Here is a 15,515-nt window from a genome sequence, read left to right as displayed (position 1 = left end):
TATAACTGCTACTGACTATGGCAAGCCTACAGCGGTTACCTGGGAGCAGCCAATGAGCAGACACATACAAGGACGGACACAGGACAGGGAGAAGTTGCTGACAATGCTCCAAAGCTACTACGACTCCCTGCATTCCTCCAGCAGCTTGAATTATATTGGAATGCTGGGAGTTGTAGTTCTACAATAGCTTGGACGCTTTGCCTATGGTAAATGCATTTGGCTGCAAGAAAGAGAGAGAGCCATGGGAAGGGTTCTTATCACACAGGGCGATTAGTAACTGTTCCCTAGGCCACTGGCCCCATAGAACCCAGTTTATAAGTGGCTACAAGAAACGGCTACTGCATGGGACAGAATATAAAAGCACCCCCTACGTCATTGGCATAGTGCAGGTAAGAATCAGCCATATTGTGGCATCATCCTTACTTGCCCACATTAACCATGTAAACAGCCGTCCGCCATTGGCAGGGAAGACTTCTAATTCAGTATCAGCCGGGCATCGGCCTGTAAACTCAATGTGGCAGATAAGGGGCCCAGGTGCCCTGATGTGGGCATATTATACCCATGGGTGACCTGTGGCGTCATTTATCCACCTTGCCCAAGTCACAGGGCCTGCTGCCCCTAAAGGTGGCCATACACTGTAAGATCCACTCGTTTGGCGAGGTCGCCAAGTGAATGGAGTGGGTGATATTGGGCTAATTTTGAGCCTATGCGGTCCCTGATCCAATGGAAAAATCCTGTGTCCGATTATAGGCCAGATGTTGGTCAGGGAGACCTGTTGTTGGTGCACATACACGGGCAGATAAAGGTCCCCATACACGTTGAGATTCGCTCGCTTGGCGAGCGGATCCTTACCTGATATCCCCACCTACGTGTGGGCGATATCGGGGAGCGTGTAGGAAAAAAAAAAAAATAATAATTTGATCGTTTGGCCCTGGGGCAGTCGTTCCGACTGAATTTTCTAACCTGGCCGATCGATATCTGGCCAATTTCAGGCCAGATATCGGTCGGGCAGGCCCCTCATTTCTGCCCCTACACGGCCCAATAAGCTGCCGAATTGGTCCAAGGGACTGGTATCAGCAGCTACAATCGCCCGTGTATGGGGACCTTTAGTCTCCCCACTGCTGGGGGAGCATCTTCTGTGTTTGTGATAATGGCACCACCTAGTGTTCAGATAGAGGTACAACCCATCTACTTACACAGAAGAACCCTAAAGGCTAACACACCCCGGGTACTGGGCATCCAGCACGACCCAAATGATAACGTCTCTCGTCATTCTAAGAACAAGGAACAGTTAAGGAAGAACTAGAATTGTATATCTGGCTCTGGAGCAACCAATGAGAACAAAGAAACCTTCCCTATCCGATTAAATGATAAATGCCTGGGGGAAAGGAAGGGGGTTTAAGCCAAAACATGGGATTTTCCTTCACTTCATAAAGTAATTAAAGTGCAGCGATTACACCGAAACCACTCTATAAAAATAATCCGCCTTTATAAAATACACAGCCCGGGGCTCTCTATATACAGACATCTCTGGCTAAGGTGCAGCAGGAAGCAAGCGAAAGTCTACATTTACTATTTAATCAGCAGGATAAATCTTCCTGGTGGGCAGGGATGGGGCGAAGCCATAGCTTACCCCCGGGGGGGCCAATTCCTTAGCCCCAACCCTCTGCCCTTGGGCGGAACGCAGAAAGTGCAGCAATGCTGAGAGGTGAGTGCCATATGGAACAGCTGGGGGGTGCGGCTGTGTAGCTGCTGCTATTTACAATAATGTGTGCTTTTATTAACAGGAAACTGGGCGGAGCTTATAGGCACTGCTATGTATAACAGGACCTTTGTATAAGATAAAGGGAAAGCAAAGCCACGTTGCTGTACGCGGTGGCAGTGCTATTGCTATGCAGCCTGCTGGTTTCCATACATTCTTTGGTGGCAAGGTGGGTTATATCATTTAAAGGGGCAGTTCACCTTAATATACCCATGCCGATTACCTGCCGACACGATCTGGTCAGCAGCTTTTATCGGGCAGCTTTACCCTCCGATACATTTCCCAGCAGCAGACGCCTCCACCCTACTGAGCACGCTCACTGAGCTTTCTATACAGCTGATACATCAGTTGCTGGGATCTTACAGAGGCTGCTGGGAAATGAATCCACTACTGAAATAAAAAAAAAAAAGCGTTTGAAGGTGAACTTCCCCTTTAAAATAGAAATAGGAAACGCGCTGTTGTCTCTCTGACACAAGAGTGTTCCTACGTGATAAATGGAATAGAGGCTGTTCCTGCACATGCAGGTAGGGGGCAGAATAGAGTCTCAGCCAAACCGTGCAAGGGGCGGGACAACAACCGGGACTGTCTCAGCTCTTTCCATCAGTGGGGCCGACTGCTGGACTCAAGGTGGGTGCGTTTTCCTGGCAGGAGGAGCCCCCCGGATTCTCCCTGCCCTGGGAATGTCCTCTTCTGGGTGCGGCCATTCAAAACGCCTCGTTGCCACTTACAGATGTCGCCGTTCAGGATGTCCTGGATGTGCTGCACGATCAGGTTAATGGCCACTGGGGGGAGACAGGGAGCTCATTGTTAGGCCTAGGGCAGGTAGGTTTGAGCCCCACCCTGAAGGACATTTAATCATTAATACCCCTATGTGTACCATCTACTGCCATCTTGGTGACTGGGGGTGACGAAGGAAACGCTGTACCCCAATAAAAAGATAATACATAGTCATGGCTTTGGCCAATGGGATACAGTTCCCACGGGCAGTTGTAATGCTGGGAAGTACCATGAGGGGCGCTACAGCTCCACTGCTCTTTATTCATAGCCATGTTGGTAATAACAATTGGCTTAGAGCCCTTTTTCTTAACCCCGGGGCCCCAAATTGTTTGACTACAACACTCAACATTGCTGGACATGTAAGCAAAAGATAATTGCATGCTGGGAGCTGTAGTCCAGGAGCATCTGGGGACCCAAGAAAAATGGGCTTGGAAAGATGGAGACCCATTTCAACCTTGCGGCCGTGATCTGGATTGGTTGGGCACAGCTATGGGGGGGGGGGCTCCTTAAGATTAAATGGGTGTGGGGGTTGGATATAGAGAAACCCAGCGGCTGTTCTAGGGCGCTGACCCAGTCCAGCACTTAGCGAGGGCACTGAGTGTTTAATAAGCCAATGGCTTCCCTGTGGTTCGGCTAATGGGCAGCAGGAAACCCACAGTCCGGCTCATACTCACCCATATTATCCACCCCCCGGGGGATAATGACGTCGGCGTATTTCTTGGTCTGCAAAACAGAAAAGGTCATCAGTGAACCGGGATCCAGCGCCCCCTACTGTCCCACTGGCCCCATTACCCTATGCGCAAGCGCTGGTAGAAGCCAATAGCAATACAAGTATATAGGTGATTTTCGGTGTCTTTGGGCAACTAAAAAGATCCCACAGTTGCCCCTTGCCATCCCCCTGATCCACCCTTACCCTCGGCCATTTAACCCTGTACATTTCATCCCCTGTGTCATTACTTTCAATGCTTTCTAACTTATCGCCCAGGCAACTGGCTAATTAAAAATGACCAATATGAATAAGGATGGGGGGGGACCCCGATTTACCGGCAGCGAGAACTCCTCGAAGGCCGGCTTGACGAAGGTGGTGTATTGAGAGAGGATCTGTTCCAGGTCTCGGCCGCGCTTCATGTCACGCAGAACTGAAAGAGAAGCGCAGTAAGGATATCGGAATCTGCCCCATAAGCCCCTGGGCACTGTATCAATATATATATATAATGGGGTGGGAGCTGCCATACGCAACGACACGGTTACCTCTCCGTGAGAGCCTGACATCCGAGTCTGTATCTACAAAAAGCTTCAGCTGGAACATGTCTCTGATCTCCTGGTTATAAAATGCCAGGATGCCCTCGAACAGCACCACGTCGGCAGGGTACACAGTCGTGGTCTCTGGAAGCCTATGGGGTGTGAGAGAGAGAGGGGGCACAGTATTAGTAGCTGCACACCCCCCCCCCCCCCCAGGAAGGGGCAGTACTGGGGTAGGTGTCTCACTTACCTTGAATGAGTGATGAAGTCGTACATGGGCACGTCCACAATCTGCCCCTCCATGATCCGGGTCAGCGTCCTGTGCATCAGCTCATTATCGAAGGCATCTGGGAACAGAAGGAGCAGGTCACCTGACTGCGAACAGGAAGAGAAAGCTTATCCGTAGCGAAACGCGTTGGCGCACAAGGATCAGTTATGGATACACTGCCTGAACCAATGCGGGTACTTAGGGGCGGGTCAAAACCAGCGCCATCTGGTTACTAAGTTCAATGCTGTAACCATGGAAAAGGTGTCATTGGCCAATATAGGTAAGTAATGGGGAAAGGGGGTTCTAGAGCTGATGTTCTGCCCCATCCCAGCTATGGAGCTTAAGTGATACCCCCTATAATGATGGTACCTGCCCCACCCTACTGGGGAAATTGAGCACCATAACATTTTACCCAATAGCTCCGCCCCAGGCACATGAATGGAACAGCAGAACCCTGAAGGTGAGCAGGGATTAAAGGGCAAGTAACACGGGGTGCTGTATCTTGGCTGCTCTATCCCTAGTAGAAAGACTACAGACCATTATCATCAGTGGAATGTGACTGTACGACTATACATGGTGCTTATACTGGGGGTACTGAGGGGGAAACGGGCCACCCAGAACCAGACGGGTCGCTGTGACACTCACCGGGGTGGTCGAAGTTATACTGGCCTTTCAGAGCTCTGGCTTTCTGCTCCGGGGTGAGCACCTTGTAGAACCGGTCCTGGCTCAGGATGACCACCTTCCTCTGCCTGTGATCCACCTCGTTCTGCCCCAGGAGCTCCATGATCTTCTCACATACTGTGGACTGGGCCAAAGCAAAGTGGGTCACGGCGCTGTACTGAAACGTATTCATCCGCAGGGGCACCCCTAAGCCACACCCCTCCGCCCAACTACTATGGCCACGAGCCAGTATGACGGGCCGCATCCCACACCCAATCACAAATCGATATGGACCTTTGTGAAAGGGACCGACCCGGCCATCAGCAGGCAAAGATTAACCCAAGAAGGACAATCAATATTTGCCATAGAGCGAAATCTAACAAAAAGCCAGTCGGCAGCGTGGGCACCACATTAAGCCCCACCCCTATCCAACCCACCCGTTAAATCACTATGGAGACAGGGGGCATCATGAATCAGTTATGAGCCCACCCTAAAGGGCAACTCGGGTGAGGTGTGGGCAGAACACATATTGGGCCAAATAGTACAATAACCAATACCTTGTTATAAGTTAAGGGGGCGCTAGATCTCAATGGGGGTTTCCCATTTGGGGCTCAGAGTATAAATTAGGGGTGACGTGCAAATCAGCAGTGAAATGGACTCCTTCTAACGCTTTGGGGGATTTGAAGGGGTTAACAGAAAGGACCAGCCAACAACAAAAATGGCTTCATTAGATGTCACTGAATAGTAGAACCATTACGGGGGCACCGGTGCCCAACAGTACAGTCATTACGGGGGCACCGGTGCCCAACAGTACAGTCATTACGGGGGCAGCGGTGCCCAACAGTACAGTCATTACGGGGGCAGCGGTGCCCAACAGTACAGTCATTACGGGGGCAGCGGTGCCCAACAGTACAGTCATTACGGGGGCACCGGTGCCCAACAGTACAGTCATTACGGGGGCAGCGGTGCCCAACAGTACAGTCATTACGGGGGCACCGGTGCCCAACAGTACAGTCATTACGGGGGCACCGGTGCCCAACAGTACAGTTATTACGGGGGCAGCGGTGCCCAACAGTACAATCATTACGGGGGCAGCGGTGCCCAACAGTACAGTCATTACGGGGGAACCGGTGCCCAACAGTACAGTCATTACGGGGGCAGCGGTGCCCAACAGTACAGTCATTACGGGGGAACCGGTGCCCAACAGTAGAGTCATTACGGGGGCACCGGTGCCCAACAGTACAGTCATTACGGGGGAACCGATGCCCAACAGTACAGTCATTACGGGGGCACCGGTGCCCAACAGTACAGTCATTACGGGGGCACCGGTGCCCAACAGTACAGTCATTACGGGGGCACCGGTGCCCAACAGTACAGTCATTACGGGGGCAGCGGTGCCCAACAGTACAGTCATTACGGGGGCTCGGTGCCCAACAGTACAGTCATTACGGGGGCACCGGTGCCCAACAGTACAGTCATTACGGGGGCAGCGGTGTCCAACAGTACAGTCATTACGGGGGCTCGGTGCCCAACAGTACAGTCATTACGGGGGCTCGGTGCCCAACAGTACAGTCAGTATGGGGGGCTCAGTGCCCAATAGTACAGTCAGTATGGGGGCTCAGTGCCCAATAGTACAGTCATTACGGGGGCTCGGTGCCCAACAGTACAGTCAGTATGGGGGGCTCAGTGCCCAATAGTACAGTCAGTATGGGGGGCTCAGTGCCCAATAGTACAGTCATTACGGGGGCTCGGTGCCCAATAGTACAGTCAGTATGGGGGGCTCAGTGCCCAATAGTACAGTCAGTATGGGGGCTCGGTGCCCAATAGTACAGTCATTACGGGGGCTCGGTGCCCAATAGTACAGTCAGTATGGGGGGCTCGGTGCCCAACAGTACAGTCAGTATGGGGGGCTCAGTGCCCAATAGTACAGTCAGTATGGGGGCTCAGTGCCCAATAGTACAGTCAGTATGGGGGCTCAGTGCCCAATAGTACAGTCAGTATGGGGGCTCAGTACCCAATAGTACAGTCAGTATGGGGGCTCAGTGCCCAATAGTACAGTCAGTATGGGGGGCTCAGTGCCCAATAGTACAGTCAGTATGGGGGCTCAGTGCCAATAGTACAGTCAGTATGGGGGCTCAGTGCCCAATAGTACAGTCAGTATGGGGGCTCAGTGCCCAACAGTACAGTCAGTATGGGGGTGCCCAATAGTACAGTCAGTATGGGGGTGCCCAATAGTACAGTCAGTATGGGGTGCCCCAATAGTACAGTCAGTATGGGGGTGCCCAATAGTACAGTCAGTACGGGGGCTCAGTGCCCAACAGTACAGTCAGTATGGGGGTGCCCAATAGTACAGTCAGTATGGGGGTGCCCAATAGTACAGTCAGTATGGGGCCTCAGTGCCCAATAGTACAGTCAGTATGGGGGTGCCCAATAGTACAGTCAGTATGGGGGTGCCCAATAGTACAGTCAGTATGGGGCCTCAGTGCCCAATAGTACAGTCAGTATGGGGGGTGCCCATAGTACAGTCAGTATGGGGGTGCCCAATAGTACAGTCAGTACGGGGGCTCAGTGCCCAACAGTACAGTCAGTATGGGGGTGCCCAATAGTACAGTCAGTATGGGGGCTCGGTGCCCAATAGTACAGTCAGTATGGGGGCTCAGTGCCCAATAGTACAGTCAGTATGGGGGCTCAGTGCCCAATAGTACAGTCAGTATGGGGCTCAGTGCCCAATAGTACAGTCAGTATGGGGGCTCAGTGCCCATAGTACAGTCAGTATGGGGCTCAGTGCCCAATAGTACAGTCAGTATGGGGCTCGGTGCCCAATAGTACAGTCAGTATGGGGGGCTCAGTGCCAATAGTACAGTCAGTATGGGGTCAGTGCCAATAGTACAGTCAGTATGGGGGCTCGTGCCCATAGCAGTATGGGGGCTCGGTCCCAATAGTACAGTCAGTATGGGGGCTCGGTGCCCAATAGTACAGTCAGTATGGGGCTCAGTGCCCAATAGTACAGTCAGTATGGGGGCTCAGTGCCCAATTAGTACAGTCAGTATGGGGGCTCAGTGCCAATAGTACAGTCAGTATGGGGGCTCAGTGCCCAATAGTACAGTCAGTATGGGGGCTCAGTGCCCAATAGTACAGTCAGTATGGGGGCTCGGTGCCCCAATAGTACAGTCAGTATGGGGGGCTCAGTGCCCATAGTACAGTCAGTATGGGGCTCAGTGCCCAATAGTACAGTCAGTATGGGGGCTCGGTGCCCAATAGTACAGTCAGTATGGGGGCTCAGTGCCCAATAGTACAGTCAGTATGGGGGCTCAGTGCCCAATAGTACAGTCAGTATGGGGGCTCAGTGCCCAATAGTAACAGTCAGTATGGGGGCTCGGTGCCCAATAGTACAGTCAGTATGGGGGCTCAGTGCCCAATAGTACAGTCAGTATGGGGGCTCAGTGCCCAATAGTAACAGTCAGTATGGGGGCTCAGTGCCCAATAGTACAGTCAGTATGGGGGCTCGGTGCCAATAGTACAGTCAGTATGGGGGCCTCGGTGCCACATAGTAGACAGTCAGTATGGGGGCTCAGTGCCCAATAGTACAGTCCAGTATGGGGGCTCAGTGCCCAATAGTACAGTCAGTATGGGGGCTCAGTGCCCAATAGTACAGTCAGTATGGGGGCTCAGTGCCCAATAGTACAGTCAGTATGGGGGCTCAGTGCCAATAGTACAGTCAGTATGGGGGCTCAGTGCCCAATAGTACAGTCAGTATGGGGGCTCAGTGCCCAATAGTACAGTCAGTATGGGGGGCTCAGTGCCCAATAGTACAGTCAGTATGGGGGCTCGGTGCCCAATAGTACAGTCAGTATGGGGGCTCAGTGGCCCAATAGTACAGTCAGTATGGGGGCTCAGTGCCCAATAGTACAGTCAGTATGGGGGCTCAGTGCCCAATAGTACAGTCAGTATGGGGGGCTCAGTGCCCATAGTACAGTCAGTATGGGGGCTCAGTTGCCCAATAGTACAGTCAGTATGGGGGCTCGGTGCCCCAATAGTACAGTCAGTATGGGGGCGTCAGTGCCCAATAGTACAGTCAGTATGGGGGCTCAGTGCCAATAGTACAGTCAGTATGGGGGGCTCAGTGCCCAATAGTACAGTCAGTATGGGGGCTCAGTGCCCAATAGTACAGTCAGTATGGGGCTCGGTGCCCAATAGTACAGTCAGTATGGGGGCTTTCGGTGCCCAATAGTACAGTCAGTATGGGGGCTCGGTGCCCAATAGTACAGTCAGTATGGGGCTCAGTGCCCAATAGTACAGTCAGTATGGGGGCTCAGTGCCCAATAGTACAGTCAGTATGGGGCTCAGTGGCCCAATAGGTACAGTCAGTATGGGGGGCTTCAGTGGCCCAATAGTACAGTCAGTATGGGGGCTCAGTGCCCAATAGTACAGTCAGTATGGGGGCTCAGTGCCCAACCAGTTACAGTCAGTATGGGGCTCAGTGCCCCAATAGTACAGTCAGTATGGGGGCTCGGGGCCCCAATAGTACAGTTCAGTATGGGGGCTTCGGTGCCCCAATAAGTACAGTCAAGTATGGGGGCTCGGTGCCCAATAGTAAGTCAGTATGGGGCTCAGCTTGACCCATAGTACAGTTCAGGTATGGGGGGGGCTCAGTGCCCAATAGTACAGTCAGTATGGGGGCTCAGTGCCCAATAGCAGTCATATGGGGCCAGGCCCATAGTACAGTCAGTATGGGGCTCAGTGCCCAATAGTACAGTCAGTATGGGGGCTCAGTGCCCAATAGTACAGTCAGTATGGGGGCTCAGTGCCCAATAGTACAGTCAGTATGGGGGGGGCTCAGTGCCCAATAGTACAGTCAGTATGGGGGCTCAGTGCCCAATAGTTACAGTCAGTATGGGGGCTCAGTGCCCAATAGTACAGTCAGTATGGGGGGCTCAGTGCCCAATAGTACAGTCAGTATGGGGGCTCAGTGCCCAATAGTACAGTCAGTATGGGGGCTCAGTGCCCAATAGTACAGTCAGTATGGGGGCTCAGTGCCCAATAGTACAGTCAGTATGGGGGCTCAGTGCCCAATAGTACAGTCAGTATGGGGGCTCAGTGCCCAATAGTACAGTCAGTATGGGGGCTCAGTGCCCAATAGTACAGTCAGTATGGGGGCTCAGTGCCCAATAGTACAGTCAGTATGGGGGGCTCAGTGCCCAATAGTACAGTCAGTATGGGGGCTCAGTGCCCAATATACAGTCAGTATGGGGGCTCAGTGCCCAATAGTACAGTCATTATGGGGGCTCAGTGCCCAATAGTACAGTCAGTATGGGGGCTCAGTGCCCAATAGTACAGTCAGTATGGGGGCTCAGTGCCCAATAGTACAGTCAGTATGGGGGCTCGGTGGCCCAATAGTACAGTCAGTATGGGGGCTCGGTGCCCCAATAGTACAGTCAGTATGGGGGCTCGGTGCCCAATAGTACAGTCAGTATGGGGGCTCGGTGCCAATAGTACAGTCAGTATGGGGGCTCAGTGCCCAATAGTACAGTCAGTATGGGGGGCTCAGTGCCCAATAGTACAGTCAGTATGGGGGGCTCAGTGCCCAATAGTACAGTCAGTATGGGGGCTCAGTGCCCAATAGTACAGTCAGTTGGGGGGCTCAGTGCCCAACAGTACAGTCAGTATGGGGGCTCAGTGCCAATAGTACAGTCAGTAATGGGGGCTCAGTGCCCAATAGTACAGTCAGTATGGGGGCTCAGTGCCCAATAGTACAGTCAGTATGGGGGCTCGGTGCCCAATAGTACAGTCAGTATGGGGGGCTCAGTGCCCAACAGTACAGTCAGTATGGGGGCTTCAGTGCCCAATAGTACAGTCAGTATGGGGGGCTCAGTGCCCAATAGTACAGTCAGTATGGGGGCTCAGTGCCCAATAGTACAGTCAGTATGGGGGGCTCAGTGCCCAATAGTACAGTCAGTATGGGGGGCTCAGTGCCCATAGTACAGTCAGTATGGGGGCTCAGTGCCCAATAGTACAGTCAGTATGGGGGCTCAGTGCCAATAGTACAGTCAGTATGGGGGCTCAGTGCCCAATAGTACAGTCAGTATGGGGGCTCAGTGCCCAATAGTACAGTCAGTATGGGGGCTCAGTGCCCAATAGTACAGTCAGTATGGGGGGCTCAGTGCCCAATAGTACAGTCAGTATGGGGGCTCAGTGCCCAATAGTACAGTCAGTATGGGGGCTCAGTGCCCAATAGTACAGTCAGTATGGGGGCTCAGTGCCCAATAGTACAGTCAGTATGGGGGCTCAGTGCCCAATAGTACAGTCAGTATGGGGGGCTCAGTGCCCAATAGTACAGTCAGTATGGGGCTCAGTGCCCAATAGTACAGTCAGTATGGGGGCTCAGTGCCCATAGTACAGTCATTATGGCCAGTGCCAATAGTAAGTCATGGGGCTCAGTGCCCAATAGTACAGTCAGTATGGGGGCTCAGTGCCCAATAGTACAGTCAGTATGGGGGCTCAGTGCCCAATAGTACAGTCAGTATGGGGGCTCAGTGCCCAATAGTACAGTCAGTATGGGGGCTCGGTGCCCAATAGTACAGTCAGTATGGGGGCTCGGTGCCCAATAGTACAGTCAGTATGGGGGCTCAGTGCCCAATAGTACAGTCAGTATGGGGGCTCAGTGCCCAATAGTACAGTCAGTATGGGGGCTCAGTGCCCAATAGTACAGTCAGTATGGGGGGCTCAGTGCCCAATAGTACAGTCAGTATGGGGGCTCAGTGCCCAATAGTACAGTCAGTATGGGGGGCTCAGTGCCCAACAGTACAGTCAGTATGGGGGCTCAGTGCCCATAGTACAGTCAGTATGGGGGCTCAGTGCCCAATAGTACAGTCAGTATGGGGCTCAGTGCCCAATAGTACAGTCAGTATGGGGGCTCAGTGCCCAACAGTACAGTCAGTATGGGGGGCTCAGTGCCCAATAGTACAGTCAGTATGGGGGGCTCAGTGCCCAACAGTACAGTCAGTATGGGGGCTCAGTGCCCAATAGTACAGTCAGTATGGGGGCTCAGTGCCCAATAGTACAGTCAGTATGGGGGGCTCGGTGCCCAATAGTACAGTCAGTATGGGGGCTCGGTGCCCAATAGTACAGTCAGTATGGGGGCTCGGTGCCCAATAGTACAGTCAGTATGGGGGGCTCAGTGCCCAATAGTACAGTCAGTATGGGGGCTCAGTGCCCAATAGTACAGTCAGTATGGGGGTGCCCAATAGTACAGTCAGTATGGGGGCTCAGTGCCCAATAGTACAGTCAGTATGGGGGCTCAGTGCCCAATAGTACAGTCAGTATGGGGGGCTCAGTGCCCAATAGTACAGTCAGTATGGGGGCTCAGTGCCCAATAGTACAGTCAGTATGGGGGGCTCAGTGCCCAACAGTACAGTCAGTATGGGGGCTCAGTGCCCAATAGTACAGTCAGTATGGGGGCTCAGTGCCCAATAGTACAGTCAGTATGGGGGGCTCAGTGCCCAATAGTAACAGTCAGTATGGGGGCTCGGTGCCCAATAGTACAGTCAGTATGGGGGGCTCAGTGCCCAACAGTACAGTCAGTATGGGGGCTCAGTGCCCAATAGTACAGTCAGTATGGGGGGCTCAGTGCCCAATAGTACAGTCAGTATGGGGGCTCAGTGCCCAATAGTACAGTCAGTATGGGGGCTCAGTGCCCAATAGTACAGTCAGTATGGGGGGCTCAGTGCCCAATAGTACAGTCAGTATGGGGGCTCAGTGCCCAATAGTACAGTCAGTATGGGGGCTCAGTGCCCAATAGTACAGTCAGTATGGGGGCTCAGTGCCCAATAGTACAGTCAGTATGGGGCTCAGTGCCCAATAGTACAGTCAGTATGGGGGCTCAGTGCCCAATAGTACAGTCAGTATGGGGGGCTCAGTGCCCAATAGTACAGTCAGTATGGGGGCTCAGTGCCCAATAGTACAGTCAGTATGGGGGCTCAGTGCCCAATAGTACAGTCAGTATGGGGGCTCAAATCAGTATGGGGGCTCAGTGCCCAATAGTACAGTCAGTATGGGGGCTCAGTGCCCAATAGTACAGTCAGTATGGGGGGCTCAGTGCCCAATAGTACAGTCAGTATGGGGGCTCAGTGCCCAATAGTACAGTCAGTATGGGGGCTCAGTGCCCAATAGTACAGTCATTATGGGGGCTCAGTGCCCAATAGTACAGTCAGTATGGGGGCTCAGTGCCCAATAGTACAGTCAGTATGGGGGCTCAGTGCCCAATAGTACAGTCAGTATGGGGGCTCAGTGCCCAATAGTACAGTCAGTATGGGGGCTCAGTGCCCAATAGTACAGTCAGTATGGGGGCTCGGTGCCCAATAGTACAGTCAGTATGGGGGCTCGGTGCCCAATAGTACAGTCAGTATGGGGGCTCAGTGCCCAATAGTACAGTCAGTATGGGGCCAGTGCCCAATAGTACAGTCAGTATGGGGCCAGTGCCCAGTACAGTCAGTATGGGGGCTCAGTGCCCAACAGTACAGTCAGTATGGGGGCTCAGTGCCCAACAGTACAGTCAGTATGGGGGCTCAGTGCCCAAACAGTACAGTCAGTATGGGGGCTCAGTGGCCCAATAGTACAGTCAGTATGGGGGCTCAGTGCCCAATAGTACAGTCAGTATGGGGGGCTCAGTGCCCAACAGTACAGTCAGTATGGGGGCTCAGTGCCCAATAGTACAGTCAGTATGGGGGGCTCAGTGCCCAATAGTACAGTCAGTATGGGGGCTCAGTGCCCAATAGTACAGTCAGTATGGGGGCTCGGTGCCCAATAGTACAGTCAGTATGGGGGGCTCAGTGCCCAACAGTACAGTCAGTATGGGGGCTCAGTGCCCAACAGTACAGTCAGTATGGGGGCTCAGTGCCCAATAGTACAGTCAGTATGGGGGCTCAGTGCCCAATAGTACAGTCAGTATGGGGGCTCAGTGCCCAATAGTACAGTCAGTATGGGGGCTCAGTGCCCAATAGTACAGTCAGTATGGGGGGCTCAGTGCCCAATAGTACAGTCAGTATGGGGGCTCAGTGCCCAATAGTACAGTCAGTATGGGGGGCTCAGTGCCCAATAGTACAGTCAGTATGGGGGCTCAGTGCCCAATAGTACAGTCAGTATGGGGGCTCAGTGCCCAATAGTACAGTCAGTATGGGGGCTCAGTGCCCAATAGTACAGTCAGTATGGGGGCTCAGTGCCCAATAGTACAGTCAGTATGGGGGCTCAGTGCCCAATAGTACAGTCAGTAGGGGGCTCAGTGCCCAATAGTACAGTCAGTATGGGGGCTCAGTGCCCAATAATGAAGGCATTACTATGTACATAACGGGCAGAGGGCCGCCCCCCCGGGCTACTCACCTTGCCGCTGGCCGTGCCCCCGCTCACCCCGATAAGGAAAGGCCGCTGGTGGCCCCGCTCCGGTGCATCCAGGCTCCCCGCCGAAGCCATGGAACACAACCACCCCACGGTCAACGCAGTCTCCAGGAAAACAAAGTGCGGGGAAAGGTTAAAAACTACATTACCCGGCAGCACCGTGCGGCTCCTACGCGCTTGAAAGAAAAGGCAATATCGCGCAAGGGCTGTCGGTAGTTGTAGTGCGCCGAGATCGTACTTCACGCATGCGTACATGGGAAAGCCTTGTGACCCGCAGGGAACTGACAGGCTGGTGACAAGTGGGGACTAAGGTCACTTCCGGGCGGAGGAAGCTGTGTGATCACGTGGTTACAGGACCGTAGGGTAATGTTCTGTTATACCCCGCTACCTGAGTTGCTTGGTGCAGTTCAGCTGGGGGCCACTAGGGGCACTTGATACTTGTACAGTCAGTAATATGGTGCCTGGGCTGGGCTCTCACTTATATCCAGTGTTTAATGTATTGGGCAGCGCTGCTGTGTGTTAGATTCCTATTCATTTGGCCAAATGTACTTCTTGTATTTATATTAGATTTGGTACAGTGTGCTGTTATTATGGCTCATGTCTGCCTGCAGGGCAACTACACACCCATTGGTCCGCTCATAATAATCTGATCCCCATTGTAAGCAGCAGTCCTGCCCTGCTTTATGGCTGAGATTCTAGCTATCTGTATAACAGAGCATTCTGTCACAGTGGCACAGATCCTATCTGATCCCCCCCATTGTAAGCAGCAGTCCTGCCCTGCTTTATGGCTGAGATTCTAGCTATCTGTATAACAGAGCATTCTGTCACAGTGGCACAGATCCTATCTGATCCCCCCCATTGTAAGCAGCAGTCCTGCCCTGCTTTATGGCTGAGATTCTAGCTATCTGTATAACAGAGCATTCTGTCACAGTGACACAGATCCTATCTGATCCCCCCCCCCATTGTAAGCAGCAGTCCTGCCCTGCTTTATGGCTGAGATTCTAGCTATCTGTATAACAGAGCATTCTGTCACAGTGGCACAGATCCTATCTGATCCCCCCCCCCCCATTGTAAGCAGCAGTCCTGCCCTGCTTTATGGCTGAGATTCTAGCTATCTGTATAACAGAGCATTCTGTCACAGTGGCACAGATCCTATCTGATCCCCCCCATTGTAAGCAGCAGTCCTGCCCTGCTTTATGGCTGAGATTCTAGCTATCTGTATAACAGAGCATTCTGTCACAGTGGCACAGATCCTATCTGATCCCCCCCATTGTAAGCAGCAGTCCTGCCCTGCTTTATGGCTGAGATTCTAGCTATCTGTATAACAGAGTATTCTGTCACAGTGGCACAGATCCTATCTGATCCCCCCATTGTAAGCAGCAGTCCTGCCCTGCTTTATGGCTGAGATTCTAGCTA

At 52.8% G+C, this 15,515-nt stretch overlaps 1 protein-coding gene across 1 annotated transcript; it reads right to left on the bottom strand.

The window, feature by feature from the left end:
* Positions 1-1,472: 1,472 nt before the first annotated feature.
* Positions 1,473-14,283, bottom strand: uck1 (uridine-cytidine kinase 1). Its single transcript, XM_002936189.5, has 7 exons — positions 14,085-14,283; positions 4,695-4,854; positions 4,032-4,128; positions 3,791-3,933; positions 3,584-3,678; positions 3,214-3,262; positions 1,473-2,544 (listed from the first exon to the last, which is right to left on the bottom strand). The coding sequence occupies exons 1-7, from the start codon at positions 14,172-14,174 to the stop codon at positions 2,363-2,365; spliced, it is 816 nt and encodes a 271-aa protein (XP_002936235.5). The 5' UTR covers positions 14,175-14,283; the 3' UTR covers positions 1,473-2,362.
* Between the last annotated feature and the right edge of the window lie 1,232 nt (positions 14,284-15,515).

The sequence above is a fragment of the Xenopus tropicalis genome, chromosome 8 (assembly GCF_000004195.4).
Source record: "Xenopus tropicalis strain Nigerian chromosome 8, UCB_Xtro_10.0, whole genome shotgun sequence".
NCBI lineage: Eukaryota > Metazoa > Chordata > Amphibia > Anura > Pipidae > Xenopus > Xenopus tropicalis.
Note: the sequence above shows the minus strand (reverse complement) of the source record. Positions and strands in the feature narration are given on the sequence as shown.

Bases quoted from the DNA above. Each gene is read 5' to 3' on its own strand.
- uck1 (XM_002936189.5), bottom strand. From the start codon at position 14,174: ATGGCTTCGGCGGGGAGCCTGGATGCACCGGAGCGGGGCCACCAGCGG. The intron at 3,934-4,031 runs GTAAGTGAGACA...CACACCCCATAG, and splicing joins GACTTCATCACTCATTCAAG to GCTTCCAGAGACCACGACTG. The intron at 3,679-3,790 runs GTAACCGTGTCG...CTTCTCTTTCAG, and splicing joins TGTCAGGCTCTCACGGAGAG to TTCTGCGTGACATGAAGCGC.